General features: G+C 39.4%; 1 protein-coding gene across 1 annotated transcript in view; it reads left to right on the top strand.

Moving 5' to 3' along the window:
- Positions 1-27,935, top strand: part of LOC108709028 (short transient receptor potential channel 6) — a 111,040-nt gene that overhangs the window by 50,702 nt on the left and 32,403 nt on the right. Inside the window, exons 2-5 of the mRNA XM_041584573.1 lie at positions 10,263-11,037; positions 17,810-17,998; positions 19,687-19,851; positions 23,997-24,213. Coding sequence (XP_041440507.1) covers positions 10,263-11,037; positions 17,810-17,998; positions 19,687-19,851; positions 23,997-24,213 — 1,346 coding nt within the window. The remainder of the gene's footprint in view (positions 1-10,262; positions 11,038-17,809; positions 17,999-19,686; positions 19,852-23,996; positions 24,214-27,935) is intronic.

Consider the following 27,935-nt stretch of genomic DNA (forward strand, 5'->3'; position numbering starts at 1 on the left):
TTTTGGTGAAAAAAACTCGATTCAAGTTTGCAAGTCGATCCTATTCACCCCGAATGTAAAAAAAATAGAATTTTTTAATCAATTTCGATGGTTTTTATAAACTCTAAATTCGACCCTTGATAAATATGCCCTCAAGTCTTTTTCTAATAATAGCTTCAAAAACAAAGGTCTCTGTGGAATTGTTTCCTCTCTCGTTCTGTTAGAGTGAATGGACTGCATTATAATAACAGATAGATATCAAACATTGAGCCAGATTTGCTTGAGAAATACTGATCTCCAGCCTCATTTTTAGATTTTCCCATAGACGGCAGTTTCGAAAAGATAAGAAAGAAGATACGTTTTTCTTAAATGACGCCATTTATGCATGCACAAGATTCGGGAGACCATAGGCGATAAGGAAGTACAGGTATGGGACCTGTTATCCAGAATGCACGGGACGTGAGTTTTTACGGATAACAGATCTTTCTGTAATTTGGAACTTCATACCTGTTTTCTACTAGAATATTGTGTAAACATGAAATAACCCCAATAGGCTGGTTTTGCGTCCAATAAGGATTAATTATATCTTAGTTGGGATCAAGTACAAGATACTGTTTTATCATTATATTGGATGTATAGTAAGTAGTGTTTTATTCATTTATTAAAGCTTGCTACACTATATACTCGTTTCTATGTTTTAAGTCCAACCTGTGGAGCATTGGAGCATTTTTGGAGCTGCAGGACCATATGCAGCTTTATTCCTTTCCATTTGGCTTAGTACTGGTCTGTATCTGGTGAGTAGATTGACTCACTGCTTGTGCGTTAAAAGAGAGGTCACACAAGAGCGCAAGTCCCTTTAAGTGCACCTCAATGATGATGGGGCAGCTGTTTTGGGAGAGAAGATGGCTAGAGGGTTGGAGGAGATTATAAACTAGGTGTGGGGGGGGAGGGTTCAGTAAAAGATTCAGTGGTAGACAGGTTAGATGAGAGTGGGCAAAGAAAGGGAAAATGGGGAGGAGATTTGGCTGGGGATACTGTTAAGGATAGGGAGGACCACATGTCATATGTTCAATATGGTGCCAGTATTAAATGTATGTTTACAAATGCAAGGAGTCTGACTGGTAAAATGGGAGAGCTGGAGCTGCTGCTGTTGGAAGGAAAATATGATGTGATTGGTGTGGCCGAAACATGGCTGAATGAGTCGCATGACTGGGCAGTAAATATCAGTGGCTATACTTTGTTTCGGAGGGACAGAGGCAATAGAAAAGGAGGAGGGGTATGTCTGTATGTTAGGCAGGATTTAAAAGCTCATATAAAGGAGGAGGTTATGTTAGAAAATGAGGGGCCAGAAGTCGTATGGGTGGAGTTCTTCACCAATTGTAAAGAATCCAGCAAATTAATTGTAGGAGTCACTATAGACCCCCTAATGTAAGTCAGGAGGAAGAGACAAAGCTCCTAATGCAAATAGAAAAGGCTACTAGTTTAGGTAAAGTAATGATAATGGTGGATTTTAATTACCCAGATATTGACTGGAGCAACGGTACTGCTAGATCAGTTAATGGGAACAAGTTTATAAACTTATTGCACGACAATTTTTTGGCACAGGTTGTTGAGGAGCCTACCAGAAATAATGCTATTCTTGATTTAGTGATCTCAAATGACCCAGAACTTATAGCAAATGTGCAAGTCATTGAACCCCTGGGTAATAGTGACCATGATGTTATATCTTTTAATGTCTGGTGCAAAAAACAAAAATATACTGGGGCAACAAAAACCATGAATTTTGCAAAAGCTAATTTTAGTGCCTTGAGGGCTGCCCTACAGAGCATTGATTGGGGCATTAGGTTTTCAGCTAAAAACACAGAACAGAAATGGTTGTCCTTTAAAATGATATTAAATCATTACTGTTCTCAATTTATTCCCTTAAGGACTAAACGTAGAAGCTCTAAGAATCATCCTGTGTGGCTTAATACAGAGGTAAAGATGTTAATGGGAAAGAAGAGAAAGGCATTTAAAAACTACAAATCTGTAGGGACAGAAGCTGCATTTAATGAATATAAACACTGTAATAAATGTTGTAAATCAGCAATCCGGAAGGCTAAGAAAAGAAATGAAGAGTTAATTGCGGTGGAGGTGAAAACTAACCCTAAAAAGTTTTTTAAATATATTAATAGTAAAAAGATGCAGGTTGAGAGTGTTGCTCCATTAAATAATGGTACCAGTATGGTTGTAACAGATACAGATAAGGCAAATGTGTTAAATCAGTTCTTTTCTTCAGTGTATACAATAGAGGAGTCTGGGTTCACAGGCTCACTTAATAACTGCACGAATGGTTCAGCTCAATCTAGTCAGTGGCTGACTCAGGATATGATTCAAAAAGCTATAATACAAATTAATGTAAACAAGGCTCCAGGGCCTGATGGCATACACCCCTGGGTTCTAAGAGAGCTTAGTTCAGTTTTAGACCAGCCCTTATTTCTGATTTTCTCAGATTCACTGTCATCTGGTATGGTGCCTATGGATTGGAGAAAAGCTGATGTTATTCCAATATTTAAAAAGGGATTACGATCTCAGCCTGGCAATTATAGGCCAGTAAGATTGACATCTGTGGTGGGCAAATTATCTGAAGGCTTGTTAAGGGATCACATTCAAAATTTTGTCCTAATGAATGGCATTATGAGCAACAATCAGCATGGCTTTATGAAGGATAGGTCATGTCAGACGAATTTGATTGCATTTTATGATGTGGTAAGTAAGATTCAGGATCTTGGTAAGTAAGATTCAGGATCTTGACAAACTGGCAATCTGGGCAGCTAAGTGGCAAATGAGATTCAATGTTGATAAATGTAAAGTCATGCACCTGGGATGTAAAAATATCCACTTATACCCTTAATGGGACTGCACTAGGCAAATCCATTATGGAAAAGGACCTTGGAGTCCTTGTAGATGATAAACTTGGCTGTAGCAAGCAATGCCAGTCAGCAGCATCAAGGGCAAATAAGGTCTTGAGTTGTATTAAAAGGGACAGAGAGTCACGGGAGGAGGGGGTTATTCTTCCACTGTATAGAGCACTTGTAAGGCCCCATCTAGAATATGCCGTACAGTTTTGGTCTCCATCACTCAAACAGGACATTATTGTATTAGAGAGAGTACAGAGAAGGGCAACTAAGCTGGTAAAAGGTATTGAAAATCTTAGCTATGAGGAAAGACTGGCCAAATTGGAGATGTTCACGCTGGAGAAGAGGCGCTTAAGGGGTGATATGATGACTATGTATAAATATATAAGGGGATCATATAATAATCTCTCTAATGCTTTATTTACCAGTAGGTCTTTCCAGCTGACACAAGGTCACCCATTCCGATTAGAAGAAAAGAGGTTCCGCCTAAATATTCGGAAGGGGTTTTTTACAGTGAGAGCTGTGAAGATGTGGAATTCTCTCCCTGAATCAGTTGTACAGGCTGATACATTAGATAGCTTTAAGAAGGGGTAGGATGGCTTTTTAGCAAGTAAGGGAATACAGGGATATGGGAAATAGCTCATAGTACAAGTTGATCCAGGGACTGGTCCGATTGCCATTTCGGAGTCAGGAAGGAATTTTTCCCCCTCTAAGGCAAATTGGAGAGACTTCAGATGGGTTTTTTGCCTTCCTCTGGATCAACTGGCAGATAGGTAGTTAATAAAAAAAAAAAAAGGTTGAACTCGATGGACATTTGTCTTTTTTCAACCTTACTTACTATGTTACTATGATTCTATTGGTTTTTTTTCATACGTCAGGTTGTATATACACAATTTGTATTAACTGACTACATTTTATAGTTTATCTGATGTCCAAAATGAGACCGCATAGGAATGATCCCTCTGTATACAGCAACCCATCAGAGGTTTAAATGTTTGCCCCCAGTTATCCCCCACTCACTTCATACTCTAGTTACATCCATATGCAGTTAAAGGGGCAGTACACCATACGTATAAATAGGATGCAATAGGAACAATCTATGGTTTTTTGCTGGCAAACAGGGAAAGTGAAGCTGCTCCATGTTTGGTCGGGGAACCTTGCATTGCATGATTGCTTCTGTGGTCAAGAGCTACACAGATTGCTCACATATATCAATTTGATTTAACTATTTATAAATTACATTTCACTGCTTTCATGTATGTATTATTGTGCCAATAATAAGATTTGATTTATTTTCCCAGTAGTTGCCAGAACATTGAGGTCCAACCTTTTTTCCAAGAGTCCTGACTAATTCTCCCTCAGCATCTCTAGTTATCCACTGTGCCGGCTGCTTTTTGTTTGTGTCCCTGTTGACGTGCACGGGGAGCTTTGAGACATGTCCAGGTTTATATCAAAAGCTCAGATACAGAGATATTATTTTTAAATGGCCGAGCCTTCGTCTAATCCCTGAAACATATTGAACTTTTACCTGTATCTGCACATGGTATAAGCACACGATCACTTTATGGACAGAAGTATCTGGACACCTGGCTGTGCAATATCTCATTCCCAAACCAAGCGTAGTACAGGCATGGGATCCTTTATTCGCAAACCCGTTATCCAGAAAGCTCAGAAGTATGGAAAGGCCGTCTCCCATGGACCCCATTAAATCCAAATAATCCACATTTTTAAAAATTATTTCCTTTTTCTCTGTAATAATAAAACAGTAGCTTGTACTTGATCCCAACTAAGATATAATTAATCCTTATTGGACGCAAAACCAGCCTATTGGGTTTATTTCATGTTTACACAATATTCTAGTAGACTACAGCTATGAAGATCCAAATTACAGAAAGATCCCTTATCAAGAAAACCCCAGGTCCTGAGCATTGTGGATTACAGGTCCCATACCTATACTATAAAATGAGTCCATTCTTTGCTGCTATAACAGCTTTCTGCAAAATGTTGGAACATAGTTGGTGGGATTTGATTGCCAGTTTGGGCACTGGTGCTGCATAATCAGGTCTGGCTCACATCGGTGTCGAATTAATCCTTACAGGTGTTTAGTTGGGTTGAGGTGAAGGATCTGTGCAGGTCATTTAAGTTCTTCCACTCCCATCTCTCCAAAAACCTATTCTGTATAGACCTCCCTTTGTTCTTTGGGAAAGGGCCTTCCCCAAACTGTTCCATAAAGTTGAAAGCACAGAACATGTACTTGGGAACGACCCCAGACCAATATGGCTAATGATTAAAAAAACATAAAGAATACAAAATAAATACCAGTCGAAAGGTTGCTCTGAACAGCTCCAACATACTACAAGTTTATTTAAAGGTGAACTTCCCCATTTAAAGGGACCCCACCCTACAGAGTATGGGGACCCAATATTATAATCCCTGTTGTACACTGTGACAATGTTATTGCACAGAGATTCCTATTCGGTTCGAATCCTTCTGCCCTGCCGAAATGAACCCGAATCCTAATTTGCATATGCAAATTAGGGGTGTGGAGGAAAATCATGTGACTTTTTGTCACAGAACAAGGAAGTAAAAAATGTTTTCCCTTTCCCACCGCTAATTTGCATATGCAAATTAGGATTGGGATTCGGTTGGTATTCGGCCAAATCTTTTGTGAAGGATTCGGGGGTTCGGCCGAATCCAAAAATAGTGGATTCAGTGCATCCCTAGTTTCTGTATCTCCATTGTAAGCAAAATTGTTACATATGGAACCAAAATATACTCGTACTTTCCGTCATCTTTCCTATCTTTCCTTTTCCTTTATGCCCTATATTATTATGGGTACAACTATATTTGGGGCAAGTTTATCAAGGGTCAAATTTCGAATTCACTGGAGGTTTTTTTTAACTCCCATGAACTCGAAATTCGACCAATCAAAATTTTTTAAATAAAAAATCTAATTTTCTAAACTCGGGTGAATAGGATCGCCCCTTAAACTCGAAACGAATTCGATTCAAGTTTTAAAAACTCGATTTGACTTTTTTCTCCGAAAAAAACTTGAATGTCAGGAAGGCTGCAAACAACTTTGATCCCAGGACGTCTTCCATTGACTAAAACAGCAAGTCGGCAGGTTTTAGGTGGCGAATATTCGAATTTGAGTTCTTAAAAGGACAGGGTATGATAAATCTCGAAAATCAAATTACATTTTTTGAAAAAAAATTGAATCGAACTTTAACAATTCCCTAGTCGAATTTGACAGTTTTGGTCATTTAAAAAACTTGAAAATTCTAAATTCGAATTTTTAATTCGACCCTTCTAAATCTGCCCATAATTGTGTGACTTAAAATAACTGCTGTTTAAATGCTGAATCTGGTTTACTTTCTTTCCACTCTCGATATAAAATACATTCAATGCTGTAATGCTTATAGTGATTGTCACCTGTCTCCCTTATCATTCTGCGGCTGATTGACAGCGATTATCGAAATTGCCTCATGTAACCCTTTAGCTGCCTTTTACACAGGGCTCCTTTATGAAAACAGATATAACTGTAAAATTGCACACAGGTAAGTGCTATTTAGAAATGTTCCTGCCCCAACCAGAGCACAGTCTGCACGATGGTTGTATGCTCTCCTTTTTGCTTGGGTTTCCAATATCAATGGAATAATATCTTCGCTCTCACATGGATTATGTTCTTCCTTAGTGATCCAACTGCTGTAATACTAAGATCCTGCTGTTTGAAAATTTTAAGGTGCTTTGTTTCCCCTATGTTATGGTACATTGGTGCCAATTCTATGTCTGGAAGCTCCAAAGAGAAATTTGTTCTCTGGAATTAGTTTCCTTTATTTGCATTTAGCAATTTACTATCCATAATGTGAACATGAGCCTGTGGCCATTATTGGCAGTCACAGATTCATAGAGGATTCCCATCACTTTAATGAAAAGCTTTTTGGCTGAATTCTTCTGTAATGCACAGAGCCAATGTTAAAGCATAATTATGTTTGTTTCCCAACCCACATTTAGGCTGTTAGGGCCTCAGGGAACGAGTTCCAATTTTGTCATGCCGGTCACGGTTCCATCATTTTCCCTGCACCCCATTAGGCAGGATTCCTCAGGGGATTTATGTCTTTATTTATTTGCCTTTATCAATCAAATACAGAATTTATCACTGAGTTACAGTAGCTAGAGGCCCATGGGGTAATAGAGGTGCAGCTCCAGGCTACTCTTCAAGATCACGAATCGGAGGATCTAAGAACAGGGTAGATGTCAGGGTGGGTGAAGGTAGTACAAGAATAGGGGATCCTGTCATTATTGAAGTCCGAATGGCAAAAATGTAAAAAATGTGAGGTTTTTTTTTTTACTATAAAATCTGAATTTTTATTGGTAAAAAAACCATTTTTTGAGATTTATTATACCCCGAGGATGGACAAAGTCAGAATTCAAAAATTCAACTTCTCAGACCTACCGAGGTTGTATATAATGGCTGATGTCCATATCTTATTTGGAAGTTACGGTGGTATGTGTTGGAATTAGCCCTAAAATCCGACTATATCCCAAAAATTCAGGCTTTTAGGGCTTTGTCTCTGATCCGATTAAATCGTGATTTTTTAATAATAAATAAGGTCTAATTGTGGATTCTAGCTTGGTCGGACTTTTTTTTATTTAAATAGTTTTTAATAAATAAGGCTCTAGAACAGTGATCCCCAACCAGTAGCTCGTGAGCAACATGTTGCTCTCCAACCCCTTGGATGTTGCTCCCAGTGGCCTCAAAGCAGGAGCTTATTTTTGAATTCCAGGCTTGGAGGCAAGATTTGGTTGTATAAAAAACAGATGTACTGCCAACCAGAGCCCCAATGTAGGTTGACAAACCACATAGGGGCTACCAAATGGCCAATCACAGCCCTTATTTGGCACCCCAAGAACATTTTTCATGCTTATGTTGCTCCCCAACTCCTTTTATTTCTGAATGTTGCTCACGGGCTCAAAAGGTTGGGGATCCCTGCTCTAGAAGTTGGGGAAAAACAAGCATCAAAATAATTTCAGGGGGTGCCAAATAATGACTGTGATAGGTTATTTAGAAGCTTCTTTGTGGACTGTTTACAGGAGACTCTGTTTGGCAGTACACCTGGTTTTTATGCAACCAAAATTTTCATCCAAGCCAAGAATTCAAAAATAAGCTCCTCCTTTGAGGCCACTGGGAACAACATTCAAGGGGTTGGTGAGCAACATGTTGCTCATGAGTCAGTGGTTGGGGATCACTGTTTACTTGAATGACCCAGGTACAGAGAGCAAAAGACTGGACCAACCATAAGTACATTATAAATCATTAGTGTAAGGAGAGTATAGGCCATGTGCGTAAGGGCTAAGATGTGAATCTATCATTTAGCTTCAGATTCAACTTGTGCGAGGAACAAGCAATAAGCTACTATACAGATAATTGCACACGTTCTACACTGTCACTGGTACTGTATCATGTACCGAGTGTATGTAAAATCCTTTTGACTAGTTTCAGAAGTCTCTGCCATTTTGACCCTTGGCCTTTACAGACATGTCAACTTTCCTGTATTTTTTGGGAGTCACTATGATTTATTGCCCCCCCACTTAACCAGTCACCTATAGTAACAGGTCTGTCACCCGTTGTCAGTAATTTGCACCAGAAATCTCCATTGAAATATATAGAATTGTCAGCAGTCCCTTGTCCCGAACTTTGTCTCGAACTGAAATGAATTAGTTGTCCTACATCAAATTGATTTCTCTTCAGCCCTGCAGCCTATTGCTTTATCTACAGAATAATCAGGGAGTAAAGGAAACAAGAATTTCTTTAGGTCACCCCTTGAACTTATCATCAATTTATGATGCTTCTATAGGGCCAAAATGAAGAAGACCCCTACTGATATTTCTTTGTTTTTGTCTAATTTAAGCCTGATTTTTCATGTAGTGTACACATGAAGATAAAATACCTTCTTGTATCTGATTTCTCCATAGTAATCCTTTTAAAACAGTAAATAATTTCATCAATGAAACACTGTGACCTTTGTGCTTCTGTGTGGCTGAAGAACATGGTTGCCTAAAATGAGTGTTTAATATATATAACAAAGCATTATGGGGAATGTAATAATATATGCAGTCTCTGCTCATGTCTTTGAGCCCATATTAACCAATTAGCTGTTTTCTTTCAGCCGGTTGACCAATAAATTTAATAACAATAAGACCTCCAAACCCCTCTGTTTAATGCATCTTGCTTATACTGTAGCTTCACCGTGAAACACCCAAAAGTTCTAATGTATGTGTCACCCATTGGCCTGCATTTAATGTTTCTCCTAATTGAATTTCAGATTCTCCCATCAACCTCAATAGTTTCAAAGTTCAAGACATTTCTTGTGATAACTCAACCATGAGATACACTATATGGCCAAAAGTAGATCAACACCTGCCTGTCCAACAATTCATTGCAAAACCAAGTTGCTCCTCTCTTTGCTACTAAAACAACATTTACCCTAGATACAGAAACATTGTTGATGGGATTTGCTTTTATTCATATGAAAGAGGTTGGGTACTGATGTCGGGGATCAGGCCTGGCTCAAACTGGCATCTCAATCACTTCCACAGGTGTTCATTTACAATGGCAGATGCAGGCTGGTCACGTTGTTCTACCATCTCCACAAACCAATTTGGGATGGACCTGTCTTTGTACATGAGGTTATTATCCTTCTTAAAAGGGCCTTACCCAAACATGTTATTGTATGATGTAGCAGCACCTGTGTTGGCAATAATTGGGTGCATTAAATAGCCAATTCCAGTTCTATTAAAGAATGTCCACATACTTTTGTCAATGTTTGAAACTAAACATACAGTTACATCAAGTCTACCAATCCGTTGCCTTGTTAGAACAATAAAGGTCAAACAAACCTGTCTTCGATGGCCAATGGCAAAATAAATTTCATTGGGTGTCTCCCTAAATCAGTATAAAAGTCTTTCAAAGCTGAGGGTGAGATCTCCTTTCATTCATAAAGGAGAAGGAAGGAATATTTCCCAAAGGCTTGAGGTACCTAAATTTGCCTGCAGTATCTGTTTCTATAGACAAAAATCTCATTATATCTAGTGATGGGCGAATAAATTCGCCAGACACAAATTAGTTTCATTTTTCCAAGTTTCCAAGTTCCAAATTAATTAGTGAAACTGCGATGACAATTCACCGGCGTGCGTCAATTTTTATGCACGTGACTATTTTGACTAAAATTGACAATGGATGCCCATTGATTTTAATTCGTTTCGCGAATTTTACGGTGAAGCGAAAAGGCACATATTCGCCCATCACTAATTATATCAGATGTTTGTATTGTCCTTTTTATAACAGTGATAAAACGATGATTGTTAATTCTTGTTTTGACACAGGCAGAGCACTGACAGCAGACTATCTCACCGTCGGCAAACAATACTCAGAGAAAAGGGTCGGAGGCAAGCTAACCGAGGACCAGCGTATATGTTTAGTGATCGCTCAGCAAGCCTTTCTGCAGAAGAGGAACGTTTTTTAGATGCTGCAGAATATGGGAATATCCCCGTAGTACGTAAAATGATGGAGGAATGTGGGTCCTTAAATGTGAACTGTGTGGATTATATGGGACAGAATGCTTTGCAGTTAGCGGTAGCTAATGAACACTTGGAAATTACAGAACTTCTACTGAAAAAGGAGAACTTGGCCCGAGTTGGAGATGCTCTGTTGCTGGCAATCAGTAAAGGGTATGTACGGATAGTTGAAGCAATACTAAGCCACCCGTCATTTTCTGAAGGAAAAAGGCTCACGACGAGCCCTAGTCAGTCTGAGTTCCAGCATGATGACTTCTACGCCTACGACGAGGATGGTACAAGGTTCTCACAGGATATTACCCCTATCATTCTGGCCGCCCATTGTCAGGAATATGAAATAGTCCACACACTCCTGAGAAAGGGGGCCCGGATTGAAAGGCCCCATGACTATTTCTGCAAATGTACAGAATGCAGTGAAAAGCAAAAACACGACTCCTTCAGTCACTCTCGGTCTAGAATCAATGCTTACAAAGGGCTTGCAAGTCCTGCATACCTTTCCCTTTCCAGCGAAGATCCGGTAATGACAGCTCTGCAACTTAGTAACGAGTTGGCTGTTCTAGCAAATATTGAAAAAGAATTTAAGGTATGTACATAATATGTACATGTACAATTATTTCAATATTATTGGCTTATGTTTGTATTGTAAAATAAAATGGATAATAAGCTGGACCTTGAATGTAATACACTCATTATAATGTGTACACTTTGGGGCCCATTCACTTAGCTCGAGTGAAGGAATAGAGGAAAAAAACTTCGAATTTTGAATGTTTTTTTTGGGCTACTTCGACCATCGAATGGGCTACTTCGACCTTCGACTTCAAAACGAACAATTTGAACTAAAAATCGTTCGACTATTCAACCATTCGATAGTCAAAGTACTGTCTCTTTACAAAATACTTCGACCCCCTAGTTTGCCAAATAAAACCTACCAAGGCCAATGTTAGCCCATGGGGAAGGTCCCCATAGGCTTTCCAAGATTTTTCTGATTGAAGGATAATCCTTCGATCGATGGATTAAAATCCTTCGATTATTCCTTTGATCGTTCGATCGAACAAATTGCGCTAAATCCTTCGACGGATTTCAATTCGGCAGTCGAATATCGAGGGTTAATTAACCCTCGATATTCGACCCTAGGTAAATTTGCCCCTTTAAGGTAATTTTTGGTGGCACATACCCCTCCTTGAATGACTAGGCTTGACTCACTAGGAACCATTGAGAATAGGTTTGCTGTCCAATATCCCTGCTGATAGTGTGCAGCAACATACCTTTTTAAACAATCCTCAGTGAACTAGGTTCAATTTTAGTGTCTGTTTCAATAAAATGTGGGCATCTTGGAAAATAAGCATCAACACCATCTTTGAGCATTGTTGATAGAGGAACAGTTTACTTACCCTTGCAAGAAAATTGATTTTAGGTAGGACTAGAATGTGTGAGAAACCTCAACAAGAAAGCAGAATGGCAAGCACTCTGGAAAGATACAGCAGCTAAGATAAAAAACAAAACTTTATTTCACATCTTGAAAAGCTGCACTGCCTGATGCGTTTCGTATCCTTCGATAAGTATTCATAGGCTGATGCGTTTCATATCCTCCGATACATAGTCATAGGCTGATGCATTTCGTATCCTCCGATGTAGTCATAGGCTGAGGGGTTTCATATCCTCTGATACATAGTCATAGGCTGATGCATTTGTATCCTCTGAAATGTAGTCATAAGCTGATGCGTTTTATATCCTCAGATACGTATTCATAGGTTGATGCGTTTTGTATTCTCCGATACGTAGTCATAGGCTGATGCGTTTTGTATCCTCCGATGTAGTTATAGGCTGATGCGTTTCATATCCTCCGAAACATAGTCATAGGCTGATGCGTTTTGTATCCTCCAATACATAGTCATAGGCTGATGCGTTTCATATCCTCTGATACGTAGTCATAGGCTGATGCATCTTGTATCCTCCGATGTAGTTATAGGCTGATGCATTTCATATCCTCTGAAACATAGTCATAGGCTGGTGCGTTTTGTATCCTCCAGTACGTAGTCATAGACTGATGCTTTTCGTATCCTCCGATGCAGTCATAGGCTGATGGGTTTCATATTCTCTGATACATAGTCATAGGCTGATGCGTTTTGTATCCTTTGAAATGTAGTCATAAGCTGATGCGTTTTGTATCCTCAGATACGTAGGCATAGGCTGATGAGTTTTGTATCCTCCTATAAATAGGCTCAATGATTGACATCCATGGAATAGGGAAAGTGGAAGAAATATTTCCAAAAGGCTTGGGGCACCATATTCCACAGAAGAGTAAAATACACTAGCTGCTGTGTCTAACTGAAACTTCTTGGTCACAAAGGTCCAGATCTAGAACAGCAGTATTATTTGGTGATAATTTTGGGGGATTTATCTAAAACCATGGCCCATTTCAGTGTAGAGAATGGGTACTTTCTGCTAATTTGGAGCCAGGCAGTCTCTGTTTCATAGGCTGTTAGCTGAAGATTATTAAAAGTGACCTTTTCATTTGTGTCACTGTACATTAGAACAATGTACTGTATGTTACTGTATATATTGCACGGATGATTACTTCTCTGTAATCGCCTAATGGTTTTTCATCTTGCACTGCCTTCTCTCTTGCCAAGCAAGAGATAACAATTGATTTGTTTCAATGTTGACTGCATGCCCTGATCTTCTTTCAGCCTCATTAACTGATCTAGGAGTAACATAGTAAACATCTAAACATAGTAAACATCTAAATGTATAGATAAAGTCTGTATAAATCAGATCGGTCCCTTAAAGGAGAAGGAAAGTCATATTTAATTGGGGGTGCCAAAATTTAGGCACCCCCAAGTGATTATATATGCTTACCTCGCACCCCCGCCGGTGCTCCTATCAGGAGAAAGCTGCACTGGTCCGGGGGTTCTTCCAGAGAGCACCACGGAGTAGGTTTGGGCGAATTTGACCCATTCGTTTCGCCAAAAATATGCCGGCAGTGAAATGTCGCCAACGCTCATCAAAGTATACGGGCACCAAAAATTTTCTGACTTGCAGCAAATTTTTTTTACGTGCGTCTTTTTTTTAATGCGCGACGCCATACGTGTCTATGGGCATCATTTCCGCGGTGAAACAAGGTGAAAAAATTTGCCCATCCGGCATGGATCGATCGGCTTCCTTCTTCTTTCTTCAGATTTCCTGGGGCAGACACATGCAAAGTAGAATGAAATAGTTCACTTCTCTGTTAAAGATTGGCTTTTCACTCTACTGTGCCTGGGCACCCACGGGAAGAAAGAAGAAGCCGGAAGCTGATCGCTCCGTGGTGCTCGCTGGAATCAGTTTTCTGCTGATAGGAGCACCGGACTGGTGTTTTAGGGACTGTAAGTATATACAATAACTTGGGGTTGCCTAACTTTTGGCACCCCTAAGTACAGAGCGCCTATCTTTCTCCTTTAGGATGCATAACAGATGCACAACCAACAATAGGTGGGTTTTTAAAGGGAATACTTCATTGCTTATAGGTCACCTATCTGTAAAATGTTGCCTCCCCCAGTGGAGGTACGCGCTAACGAAGCTCACACTCTATATAGGGCAAACAATAGTATTTTTGCAAGAAAAGCTCTCAATCAAATGATGTGCCCTCTGCATCAGGAGCCCACTCTAATTGTAGACAGCCAAGCTGGTCACACATATGCTCATACCCAATACCAGGTCATAGTCATGTCCCAGCATAACTGTCCACACTACGAGTGGGTTTATAGTGCAGAAGGCACAGCACACATTGAGGAGCGCTTCTTGCAAAAATACTATTGTTTCCCTCATCCGGACTCTTAGCCAGGAAACAACATTTTACCGACAGGTGCATTATCTCTTTCTGTCTCTCCCTGACCTATTTGTCTGTTCTTCTTTGGCCCTTTCTTGGCTCATTCTATCCCTGATGTAATTCCCCATAATCCCCTTGCCTGTAACACTCTTTATTGGAAGTGTTCTTCTAGCTTGTTACCTTGCATACTCATCCAAGAATGTTATTCTAGTGTTTTACTGCTGCTATATATGGCATTGTCCCACAAATGTTCTACAGGCTGATAAAGTCGAATTTTGCTCTAGGTTGCTGCTGCAACAGCCAAACTGTGAGAGAAATAGTTATTTGCTTCTATTTGCTTGTGCTTACCTAATAGAATATTGGCATAATACAAGGTCGGAGCTGACAGTTATGTAATGGGTAGAAAGGGGATTCAACCTCAGATGCTGAGCACTGCTGGACCATGACCTTCTCCCTCAGATGGGCCCAGTATCTGGTGAAAGGGTGAAAAAGTTGAAGTATAATCTACATTTTATCTGTACTAGATACAATAAAGGCACCAGTGGTACTTAACGTGTTGTTAATGAGGTACTTCCAAGTTCCATGGTACAATAATGAGGCAATAGATGCATCAATAATAGGCAGACTCACCCAGGTGTCAGGCCCAGTGTAGATTTGTCTAGTGGTGCTTCAAGGGAATACACAATATCTAAGCCTTACCAGACTAGAGTCCCTTCTGTGGCAGATTTTACCTGAAGATTTTTAAGCCCCACTAATTCTTCTTGGTGGAGCAAAGAAATACTCCTTATCAATAACCGTGACTATCTTACCTCCTAGGGTGTACTATGACAGGAGTGAGCCTTCTACATTCATGGGGTCCCTGCAGTCTCTAAGGCTCGGGTCACTTTAGGGCTCAACTATATACTGGGGCCTTCTGTCCCCATGCTCCCCAGCATATGCACCTCTGGAGTCTAAAGTGGAAGAGCCTTGTGCTCCCTCCTATTATGTACAGGCAGGAGAAGGTCACACTACCTTTTGGAAAATAGAGGACACTTTCTACTCAAAAGGCATAGGTAACAGAACTGGGACCTCCTGAGCATTACAGAATTTAACCCCTTGGGTGCCTTACAGTTATTTCACTGATATTTTGGTTGTAGAGAATATGGAAGTTCTTTAGGTTCTCTGAGAATAAGCCGTGGATGATCATGTTGCAATAAAGCATTTGCTTTCCAAATGACAGGCAAGTTGGGAAATTGTCAATATATCTGAAATGTTGACATTTTCTTAACATTGTTCCTTTATAAATAGGCCACGTAATCTGCCCAGGGATTGTTTGTGTGTTGTCTCTTGTACAAGGCTTACAGTCATATGAAAAAGTTTGGGAACCCCTCTTAATTCTTTGGAGTTTTGTTTATCATTGGCTGATCTTTCAAAGTAGCAACTTCCGTTTAATATATAACATGCCTTATGGAAACTGTAGTATTTCAGCAGTGACATAAAGTTTATTGGATTAACAGAAAATATGCATCATAACAAAATTTGACAGGTGCATAAATGTGGGCACCCAACAGAGATTTTACATCAATACTTAGTTGAGTCTCCTTTTGCAAATGTAACAGCCCCTAGACGCCTCCTATAGCTTTTGATGAGTGTCTGGATTCTGGATGGCGGTATTTTTGACCATTCATCCATACAAAATCTCTCCAGTTCAGTTAAATGTGATGGCTGCTGAGCATGGACAGCCTGCTTCAAATTATCCTATAGATTTTCCATAATATTCAATTCGGGGGACTGTGACGGCCATTCCAGAATAATGTATATTGCAGGCTATGCTGAAGTCATTAATCATCTCATTGTAAGTTGCCTTCAGGTATATTCCTCAATAAAAAGTTTGGGAACCCCTCTCAGCCTGCCTGCATAATAATTTACTCCACTTTCAACAAAAAAGATAACAGTGGTATGTCTTTCATTTCCCAGGAATATCTGAGTACAGGGGTGTTTTCTGAACAAAGATTTTTAGTGAAGCAGTATTCAATTGAAATTAAATCAAATGTGAAAAACTGGCTGTGCAAAAAATGTGGGTACCCTAGTAATTTCGCTAATTTGAATGCATGTAACTGCTCAATACTGATTACTGGCAACACCAGCTTGGTTGGATTAGCTTGTTAAGTCTTAAACTTCATAGGCAGGTGGGTCCAATCATGAGTAAAGGTATTTAAGGTGACCAATTGCAAGTTGTGCTTCTGTTTGACTCTCATCTGAAGAGTGACAGCATGGGATCCTCAAAGCAACTCTCAAAAGATCTGAAAAAAAAGATTGTTCAGTATCATGGTTTAGGGGAAGGCTACAAAAAGCTACCTCAGAGGTTTAAACTGTCAGTTTCAACTGTAAGGAATGTAATCAGGAAATGGAAGGCCACAGGCACAGTTGCTGTAAAACCCAGGCCTGGCAGGTCAAGAAATATACAGGAGTGGCATTGTGAGAATGGTTACAGACAACCCAAAGATCACCTCCAAAGACCTGCAAGAATGTCTTGCTGCAGATGGTGTATCTGTACATCGTTCTACAATTGAGTGCAATTTGCAAAAAGAACATCTGTATGGCAGAGTCATGAGAAAGAAGCCTTTTCTGCACTCACGCAAACACAAACAGAGTCGCTTGTTGTATGCAAAAGTTCATTTTGGAACAAAGTGCTTTGACTGATGAGACAAAAATTTAGTTATTTGGTCATAACAAAAAGCGCTTTGCATGGCAGCAGAAGAACACCGCATTCCAAGAAAAACACTTGCTACCTACTGTCAAATTTGGTGGAGGTTCCATCATGCTGTGGGGCTGTGTTGTTAAAGTCGAGGGTCGGATAAATTCAACCCAATATCAACAAATTCTTCAGGATAATGTTCAAGCATCAGTCACAGAGTTGAAGTTCCGCTGCAGGGGTTGGATATTCCAACAAGACAATGACCCTAAACACACTTGGAAATCTACAAAGACATTTATGCAGAGGGAGAAGTACAATATTCTGGAATGGCCGTCACAGTCCCCCGACTTGAATATCATGGAAAATCTATGGGATGATATGAATTAGACTGTCCATGCTCGGCAGCCATCAAATTTAACTGAACTGGAGAGATTTTGTATGGAGAAATGGTCAAAAATACCGCCATCCAGAATCCAGACACTCATCAAAGGCTATAGGAGGCGACTAGAGGCTGTTACATTTGCAAAAGGAGCTCAACTAAGTATTGATGTAATATCACTGTTGGGGTGCCCAAATGTATGCACCTGTCTAATTTTGTTATGATGCATATTGCTTATTTTCTGTTTTATCCAATTAACTTCATGTCACTGCTGAAATACTACTGTTTCCATAAGGCATGTTATACATTAAACGGAAGTTGCTACTTTGAAAGCTCAGCCAGTGAGAAACAAAACTCCAAAGAATTAAGAGGAGTTCCCAAACTTTTTCATATGACTGTAAATGAAAAAATATAAAATTGAAGGATTTTGCCATATCTTGATTTTGCACATCTTGTAAAATGTATATTACATGTTTTTGTTTTGTTTTTAGAATGACTACAAAAAATTGTCTATGCAATGCAAGGACTTTGTTGTTGGGCTTCTCGATTTGTGCAGAAATACAGAGGAGGTGGAAGCCATTTTGAATGGTGATGTGGATACAAACAACGGCAACGTGGAATCAGAGGGCCGGCCCAGCTTGTGTCGCTTAAAACTTGCTATTAAGTATGAGCTCAAGAAGGTAGGAGCCTACGTATTCCTCCTGTTCTTTGTTTGTACTGGAATCGGTTAAATGAATGAGCATACATATATATCAGAAGGGATAGAAAATAGTGCTGTAGTAACTAATACAGCACTTCTTAGCACTTTATATTTATTGAATTAATTCTCTCAATCTAGTCATTTTTCAATACAAGCAATTATTTAATAACATAGTAACTATTAATTAATAATTTAGTCCTCATTTGGGGTAGCGCTTAATCAATTTGGCACAATATAATTGATTAATTTGGTAGGGTACAAATCTGTGTGCAGGGGTCTTGTCCGAATTCTATGGTCTATTGCAATATAGATCCTTTTGGATTTCTGATTTTTTTTTAAAATTTCATCAACTTATCACACTGCACTTTATAACTTATTGCACAGAACTTTATAACTCATTACTAAGTGATATACTTAACCCTATGTACTAATTAGTGGTGTTTATCCAAGTGTTTATAACTTAACGGGTATTTAATAAGGGGCTGATTCACTATGGGTCGAATATCGAGGGTTAATTAACCCTCGATATTCGACTAGGAATTGAAATCCTTCGACTTCGAATATCGAAGTCGAAGGATTTAGCGCAGATAAAAAAAAAGCATCGAAGGATAATTCTTTCGATCGAACGATTAAATCCTTCGAATCGAACGATTCGAAGGATTTTAATCCAACGATCGAAGGAATATCCTTCGATCAAAAAAACTTAGGAAAGCAAATTGATTAAGTGCTACCCCAAATGAGGACTAAATTATTAATTAATAGTTACTATGACCTTCTTTTTCTAAAGAGACAGTACTTCGACTATCGAATGGTCGAATAGTCGAACGATTTTTCTTCGAATCCTTCGATTCGAGGTCGTAGTCGAAGGTCGAAGTAGCCCATTCGATGGTCGAAGTAGCCCAAAAAACCTTCGAAATTCGAAGTTTTTTTACTTCGAATCCTTCACTCGAAGTTAGTGAATCAGCCCCCTAAGTGTGTATAAAATACATTGTGACTGCTTCAGTTTAACTGATCAAGTGGGGGTTCTTTTCTATCCCTTCTGATATTGTGAAATTTGAATACTGACTGCAGTCAGACCTCTGCTTGAATCAGAAGGATAAAAACAAGGGATAGTGGGGTGGTGTGTGTTTTTTCTCATATATTAAATATATATATATATATATATATATATATATATATATATATATATATATATATATATATATATATATATATATATATATATATATATATATATATATATATATATAGGAAAGGAAGCCCCCCTATGAGATATATTGGACTAACTGTCAATGAATATCTGACACCAAATGCTGCAAGAAGACAGAATGAAGAGAAACAGATTCTAATAGAGGAATAGTGAGGATAAACTTGATTATTTCAGAAATGATGCAGAATTTTTAATTGATTGTATTTAAAAAGTGTCTTATAAAGTTTAATCGTTTCCCTTTAAAGCTGCTCAGCCTCTTTGCATAGGACCTTACGAATAAAGCGCTTATGTTGTTAGAAGCAGAAAAGAATATGTATGCATTAACAAAATGAAAACTTGGAGAATAATTACGTTTTTGAATAAAAGTTACTACAACCATGAAGGGAATGAGACGTCATAATAAATGGGTATTCTCTGCCGTCACAAAGCTAAATCTAACAGAGTATTTCTTGTTTCAGTTTGTCGCTCATCCAAACTGTCAGCAGCAGCTCCTTTCAATCTGGTATGAGAATCTATCGGGGTTACGCCAGCAGACCACCGCTGTAAAATTCCTGGTTGTTTTAGCTGTCGCAATGGGATTGCCGTTTCTGGCAATGGTTTATTGGATTGCACCGTGTAGTAAGGTAATAAGCCATCCACTACTCATTATCTATATGCAGTTAAATGGCATCTACTCTGCATTCCAGCATTTCCCATCCCTTCCGTGCCTCCAAACTCTTCTTCAGACCCCCATTTGTTAATAGCCTTCCGTCTGTGGTCACAATATCAAACATACTGTTTATAGGTTTCTCGGTGACAACAAATATCCGTCTTTTACAAATTGTAGATAATATCACTCTGGAGAACCAATTGCATCAAATCAATCAGATTTATAAATCTGAACATTTGTAACATTTGAACATTGTGCATCATTCAATCCTAATGGTTCAATGGTGCACAGAGTTACAAATGTTTTTCATAAATCTGATTGATGATTTTATATTTGCAGCCTATATGGACTTTTCTCAACGTCTTACTGGGACACTTTTTTCAGCAGGTAGGAGACGACCAATTGCTGCAATATATAATGTATAAATGATTTGGACTTTTTGGTGCAGTACCGGAGCAGGCCATTAGGTGGCAATACTCTGTAAGAGTGTTTTGTAACAATGTATATCAGTGATCCCCAACCAGTGGCTCGTGAGTAACATGTTGCTCTCCAACCCCTTGGATGTTGATCCCAGTGGCCTCAAAGTAGGTGCTTATTTTTGAATTTCAGGCTTGGAGGCAAGTGTTGGTTGTATAAAAAACAGATGTACTGCCAAACAGAGCCTCAATGTAGGTTTACAATCCACAAAGGGGCTACCAAATGGCCAATCACAGCCCTTATTTGGCACCCCAAAAACATTTTTCATGCTAGTGTTGCTCTCCAACTCATTTTACTTCTATGTTGCTAACGGGTTCAAAAGGTTGGGGATCCCTGATGTATATCAATGTGTCTAGCCACATGGTGGAATGGACATTCTTGTTTGTATTCATTTTGCTTTAAAAGGTGATTTGGGTTATGTGCACTGTTTAAACAAGCACCTGAGGAAGGATCTCTTGATCTCTTGAGGAAGGAAATTTGTTCTCCAGAGGGATATTATCTACAATTTGTGAAAGTTTGGAAGGTCTGGTGGTACCTGACTTTGAAACTGAACCCGTACACTTGATAACTAAGGATCACATTGCCCATGCAGTGCTTATATCTGGCTTTTACCCTGCTTGTTGTGCCTCCCTGCTGGTAGTGGGGAGAAGCTCGGTCCTATTACACAATGTAAACCACATTCCATTTCATTCAAGCTAGTAAATAAATACACAAGGAATTATGTAGTAGCTATGAATAACTTATCCCAGTATAACCTGTCAACAACCTGTTAACTGTAGCCAGTCAAAAGCATCTACAACAATGGTTCCCAAACTAAGGGGCTGCCCCATCCTGGTGGACTCAGAATAGTAAAAAGAGGGGCTCATGCTTCAAATGAAGAGATTTGGAACTAATGATCATTTCATCTGCTAGATCAGGGATCATAATAATCTTGCAAGACGTACCTGAGATGCAAAATATGGAATATTATTGGCAATGGATAGCCCCACGCGGACTTGCAGCCTACAAGAGGCTCCGTTTGGCAGTACACGGTTTTTAAGCAACTAAAACTTGCCTTCAGCAATTCAAAAAGAAGCACCTGCTTTGAGGTCACTGGGAGCAACATCCAGGGAGTTGGGAAGCAACATGTTGGTCATGAGCCACTGCTTGGGAATTACTGTTCTAGTAGATACACCTAAAAGCCCAGCCCGAAGGGCGGTTTGGATGAAATCTTGGGGGAAAACTTATTTGCAGCCCTAGATATTATTATTATTTTATGTGGCTGAAGGCTGATAAACAAATGCTTTTCTATATCTGTAATCTTCTCATGAGCTATGGGTGGGGGAAAGGGGGAATGCTGACCAATAATTAGACCTCCAACTGAACTGAAAAAGTCAGAGTTTCAGTTAGAATAATAATTTGCTTTAACAAAAAAAAAAACAATGGCACAGAATGAAAATCTCCAATCACATTTTAATGATCTCCGTGGACAGTACATACGTAGCGGGTGGGTTCAATTAGCCCATTAATCCTGGGAAAAAAAAATATTTAATACGAGCTTTCTGTGAGATTCAGCATCTCAGACCAGGCTGACCAAGGATTATTATGAATCCTGAATTCTCAGACAATGATAAATGTTTTGTTCAGCAAAGGGCACAGTTTCACTGCATTCTCAAAATATGCTATTTTATACATAGCAAGAGAAACCTGTACGGTAATTAAGAAAATAGTATTCTTTCACTGAAGACTAAAGCCCCATCAATTACACATCTTGATTTTTCCATGCAGACTTAGGGGCAGATTTACTAAGGTTCGAATTGTAAATTCAAATTTTCAATTTTTTTTTTCAAATATAAAACCACTAACTCGAATTTGAATTAGAATGTGAGATTTATCACAGCTCGTCCCTGGAACAGTTCTAATTTGAAACTTTGCCACCCAAAACCTGCCAAGTTCATGCAGAAGTTAATGACAGAGCTCCGTTGAACCATTTGAAGTTTGTTTTCGGAGGAAAACTTGATTAGAATGCGATTCAAATTTTTGGGTCGTTACTATTCGATTGAATGTTAGACATTTAAATTTTTCATAAAATACTTCCCATTCAACTACATTCAAATTTATTGGAGTTAAAAAAGATTCACATAACTTCAAAATTTAACCTTTGATTAATAACACCTGGGGAGGCCCATATATCAAAAGGTCGAATTTGGAATTCATGTGAATTTTTTAAATTCAGATATACTCACAATTCAACTGGGAGGTTACTTAAAGGAGAAAGAAAGTCGTCTTGCATTTGGGGGTGCCAAATGTAAGGCACCCCAAGTGATTGTATTTACTTACCAGCGTGCACCACGGACGGAGTGATCCACTTCCATTTTCCTCTTGCACGGCTGCACATGCGCAGTAGAGTGAAAAGCCGAACTTAAACTAAAAATTCAGCTATTTCTCTCTACTGCGCATGCGTCTGCCCAGGGAAATTTGAAGAAAGAAGAAGCAGAGGATTGCTCCAAGGTGCTTGCTGGTATAATCCCGGGCCGGTTCAGTTTTCTGCCGATAGGAACACCAGCCCGGGGTTTCAGGTAAGTAAATACAATCACTTGGGGTTGCCTAACATTTGGCACCCCAAGTGCAAGACAAATTTCCTTCTCCTTTAAATAACCTCCCAGTTGAATTGTGAGTATATTCGAATTAAAAAAAAATTCACATGAATTCCAAATTCGACTTTTAATAAATGGGCCTCCCCAGGTGTTATTTATCAAAGGTTAAATATTCGCCACCTAAAAACTGCCGAGTTTATGTAGAAGTCAATGGCAGAGGTACATTGAGCCATTTGAGATGTTGATAGCCTTCCTGACATTCAAGTTTCTTTTTGGGAGAAAAATTTGATTCGTACTAATCGAATACAAATCAAATAAAATTCGAATTTTCGGGTTGGAACCATTCGGCATTTACATTTGGCACACCCAAGTGCAAGACAACTTTCCTTTTCCTTTAAGAAAAAATTCCAACATCTAATATTCGATCGAATGGTTCCAACCCGAAAATTCGAATCATATTTGATTTGTATTTGATTAGTACGATTCTAATTTTTCTCCCAAAAAGAAACTTGAATGTCAGGAAGGCTATTAACATCTCCAAATGGCTCAATGGACCTCTGACATTGACTTCTACATGAACTCGGCAGGTTTTAGGTGGCGAATATTCGAATTAAGACTGTTTCCATGGTCGAGGCAAAATAAATCTCACATTCGAATTTAATGTGTGGCAGCCAGCAGTTAAATAAATTAATGTGCACCTTCATGAGCTAATTGATACATAGCTGATTTACATTCCCGTCTCTCTTTCTAACTTGATTAAAAGCTGCAGGGCTATTAAAGGAACAGTAACACTGCTCTGAAACTTGAGCCTTTTCTCTTTTGAATGGCTGCCCCCATTGCTACACAGCATCTTATTTATATAAACAATAGTAGAGTTTCTGAAGCAAACACAGCAGTTTTACCAGTGCAGGGCAACAGTGCATTATATTTTCATTACTTTAAAACACTTTTATTTTTTGACGTTACTGTTCCTTTAACAAGCATTTCTTTTCCTGACTTAACATATTATCCGAGGAAAGCTTTGCATACCCAATCCATTTACACAATGTCTTTATTTTTTTACCAGCTTGGTAAGATAATGCGTGGCCCTTTTATGAAGTTTGTGGCGCATGCGGCTTCGTTCACCATCTTCCTGGGACTGCTAGTGATGAATGCCGCCGACAGGTTTGAAGGCACCAAGATCCTTCCGAATGAGAGCCTCACGGATAACGCCAAGCAGCTCTTTAGGATGAAAACATCTTGTTTCTCCTGGATGGAATTGCTCATTATTTCCTGGGTAATAGGTAAAGATTATTCACGTACCAGTATGGAAGCCGCCTTATTCCAACCACATATAATATCTCAGCACTCCATGGCTGATTATTTATGGTGCTTGGAAAACAGTCTTCAGCATTTATTTTTGATGATTGTTAATCAGCATGCAACATGAGGATTTCAGATGTTTCTGGTAGGGTTGAGCAGGGCCGGGCCAAGGCTCCAGTGTGCCTGGCCCAGCCACCATCTTCCGGCAGTGACACTTAGCTGGAGTGGGAGGGAGGAGTGACACACCGGTGAAATAGTTTGCCAAAATATTCTCCAGGAAGGGCAATGGACTAGTTGTAGCCAGGTAGAAGAAGGTTATGCTTGACGCCACCTCACCTTTGTGCCCTAGACACGTTTCTCTTCTGCCCACCCATAGTTCCCTGGGGTTGAGAAAGCAATACCAATGGACAGGGTCACGTGCTGCTTTCTGCTCACTATACTACAGGAAAGCATCACAGATACTAAATTTCCATCCTTGGCCCTAATTGTTGGCATTCTAGTTGTTGATGACAGTTATACAATCCGTTATCTGGAATCCCATTATCTTGAAGGTTCTGAATTATGGGAAGGCCATCTCCCATAAACTCCATTTTAATCCAATAATTCAAATTTTTAAAAATGATTTCCTTTTTTCTCTGTAATAGTAAAATAGTAACTTGTACTTGATCCCAACTGAGATATAATGAATCTATAATGGAGGCAAAAGCAATGCTATTGGGTTTAATTAATATTTAAATTATTCTTTAGCCGACTAAAGTTATGGAGATCCAGATTACAGAAAGAACCCCAGGTCCCAAGCATTCTGGATTACAGGTCCCATACCTGTAGTTAACAGTTGAGGGATCACAGGCTGGACATCAAGAACGTTCATGTTGTAGCTTCACTATTTCAGTTGGATGGCCTGGCCTTTATGCATTGCCACTGACTTCATCTTTCCTAGCCTTGTGTCTGAGCATCATCAAGCATTAGTGTATAAGTACATCAGCAAACTCAGCCCCGTAAATACTGCAATGACTGCAAGTACTGTATGTCCCAAGAACCAATATGTCCACGAAGGAACAGCTAGTCTGTGACAATAGAGAAGCTTCCCTCCATGCAGCAATCTCTCCATTGTTTTTCCAGCTGTCCTGCTTCCTTGTTTCCCAACACTGGACCACCATCATAGGTGGAAAATAATGAATATTTAGGCATGCTTAGCCTTGCCAAAAGGAGAACAACTGCAAGTCTTACAGTGGTAGCCTCCTCAAACTTATAGTTCACCCACCTTTCCTGGCCATCACATTAGAGAACTTAGAGCACTAGCAGGGGTTATTTTAATACACAGCATGTGACCACATCCGAATCTGACAGTTTAGTCAGTGAGGTTTTTAAGAAAAAGGAGTTTCAGGGAGTCAGTCTGTGCTGTTCATCGTCACATCTGCTATTCCTACAGGGAGATTTTACATCAGTGTTTTTGTTGTCCTGTAAGACTCTCACAACTGCCACTGGATCATTATCTCACTGAAGCTCAAGAGCCAGCTGGATTCCTCAGCAGGCAGGCAAATGGGGCAGCGACTATAGTTAATATAAACAAGCTGCTGTGTAGCCATGGGGACACCAATTCGAGCACAGGGTACACAAGGGATAACAGATAAGTACTAAAGAATCCCATTGTATACTACAGAGCTGCTGTGGATCCTGTGGCTTTTCACCTTTTTCAGCTTTGAATGGCTGCCCCCATGGCTACACAGCAGCTTGTTTATATAAACTAAAATAGTACTTATCTGTTATCTACTGTGTATCCTGTACTTGAATGGCTGCCTCCATGGCTACATAGCAGCTTGTTTATATAAACTATAGTAGTACTTATCTGTTGTCTACTGTGTATCCTGTGCTTGAATGGCTGCCCCCATAGATACACAGCAGCTTGTTTATATAAACTATAGTAGTACTTATCTGTTATCTACTGTGAATCCTGTGCTTCAATGGCTGCCCCCATGGCTTCACAGCAGCTTGTTTATATAAACTATAGTAGTACTTATCTGTTATCTACTGTGTATCCTGTGCTTCAATGGCTGCCCCCATGGCTACACAGCAGCTTGTTTATATAAACTATAGTAGTACTTATCTGTTATTTACTGTGTATCCTGTGCTTGAATGGCTGCCCCCCATGGCTACACAGCAGCTTGTTTATATAAACTATAGTAGTACTTATCTGTTATTTACTGTGTATCCTGTGCTTGAATGGCTGCCCCCATGGCTACACAGCAGCTTGTTTATATAAACTATAGTAGTACTTATCTGTAATCTACTGTGTATCCTGTGCTTGAATGACTGTCCCCATGGCTATACAGCAGCTTGTTTATATAAACTATAGTAGTACTTATCTTTTATCAACTGTGTATCCTGTGCTTGAATGGCTGCCTCCATGGCTACACAACAGCTTGTTTATATAAACTATAGTAGTACTTATCTGTTATCTACTGTGTATCCTGTGCTTGAATGGCTGCCCCCATGGCTACACAGCAGCTTGTTTATATAAACTATAGTAGTACTTATCTGTTATTTACTGTGTATCCTGTGCTTGAATGGCTGCCCCCATGGCTACACAGCAGCTTGTTTATATAAACTATAGTAGTACTTATCTGTAATCTACTGTGTATCCTGTGCTTGAATGACTGTCCCCATGGCTATACAGCAGCTTGTTTATATAAACTATAGTAGTACTTATCTTTTATCAACTGTGTATCCTGTGCTTGAACTGCTGCCTCCATGGCTACATAGCAGATTGTTTATATAAACTATATCAGTACTTATCTGTTATCTACTGTGTATCCTGTGCTTGAATTGCTGCCCCCATGGCTACACAGCAGCTTGTTTATATAAACTATAGTAGTACTTATCTGTTGTCTACTGTGTATCCTGTGCTTGAATGGCTGCCCCCATAGATACACAGCAGCTTGTTTATATAAACTATAGTAGTACTTATCTGTTATCTACTGTGAATCCTGTGCTTCAATGGCTGCCCCCATGGCTTCACAGCAGCTTGTTTATATAAACTATAGTAGTACTTATCTGTTATCTACTGTGTATCCTGTGCTTGAATGGCTGCCCCCATGGCTACACAGCAGCTTGTTTATATAAACTATAGTAGTACTTATCTGTTATTTACTGTGTATCCTGTGCTTGAATGGCTGCCCCCCATGGCTACACAGCAGCTTGTTTATATAAACTATAGTAGTACTTATCTGTTATTTACTGTGTATCCTGTGCTTGAATGGCTGCCCCCATGGCTACACAGCAGCTTGTTTATATAAACTATAGTAGTACTTATCTGTAATCTACTGTGTATCCTGTGCTTGAATGACTGTCCCCATGGCTATACAGCAGCTTGTTTATATAAACTATAGTAGTACTTATCTTTTATCAACTGTGTATCCTGTGCTTGAATGGCTGCCTCCATGGCTACACAACAGCTTGTTTATATAAACTATAGTAGTACTTATCTGTTATCTACTGTGTATCCTGTGCTTGAATGGCTGCCCCCATGGCTACACAGCAGCTTGTTTATATAAACTATAGTAGTACTTATCTGTTATTTACTGTGTATCCTGTGCTTGAATGGCTGCCCCCATGGCTACACAGCAGCTTGTTTATATAAACTATAGTAGTACTTATCTGTAATCTACTGTGTATCCTGTGCTTGAATGACTGTCCCCATGGC

This window comes from Xenopus laevis, chromosome 2S (genome assembly GCF_017654675.1).
Source record: "Xenopus laevis strain J_2021 chromosome 2S, Xenopus_laevis_v10.1, whole genome shotgun sequence".
NCBI classification, from domain to species: Eukaryota; Metazoa; Chordata; class Amphibia; order Anura; family Pipidae; genus Xenopus; species Xenopus laevis.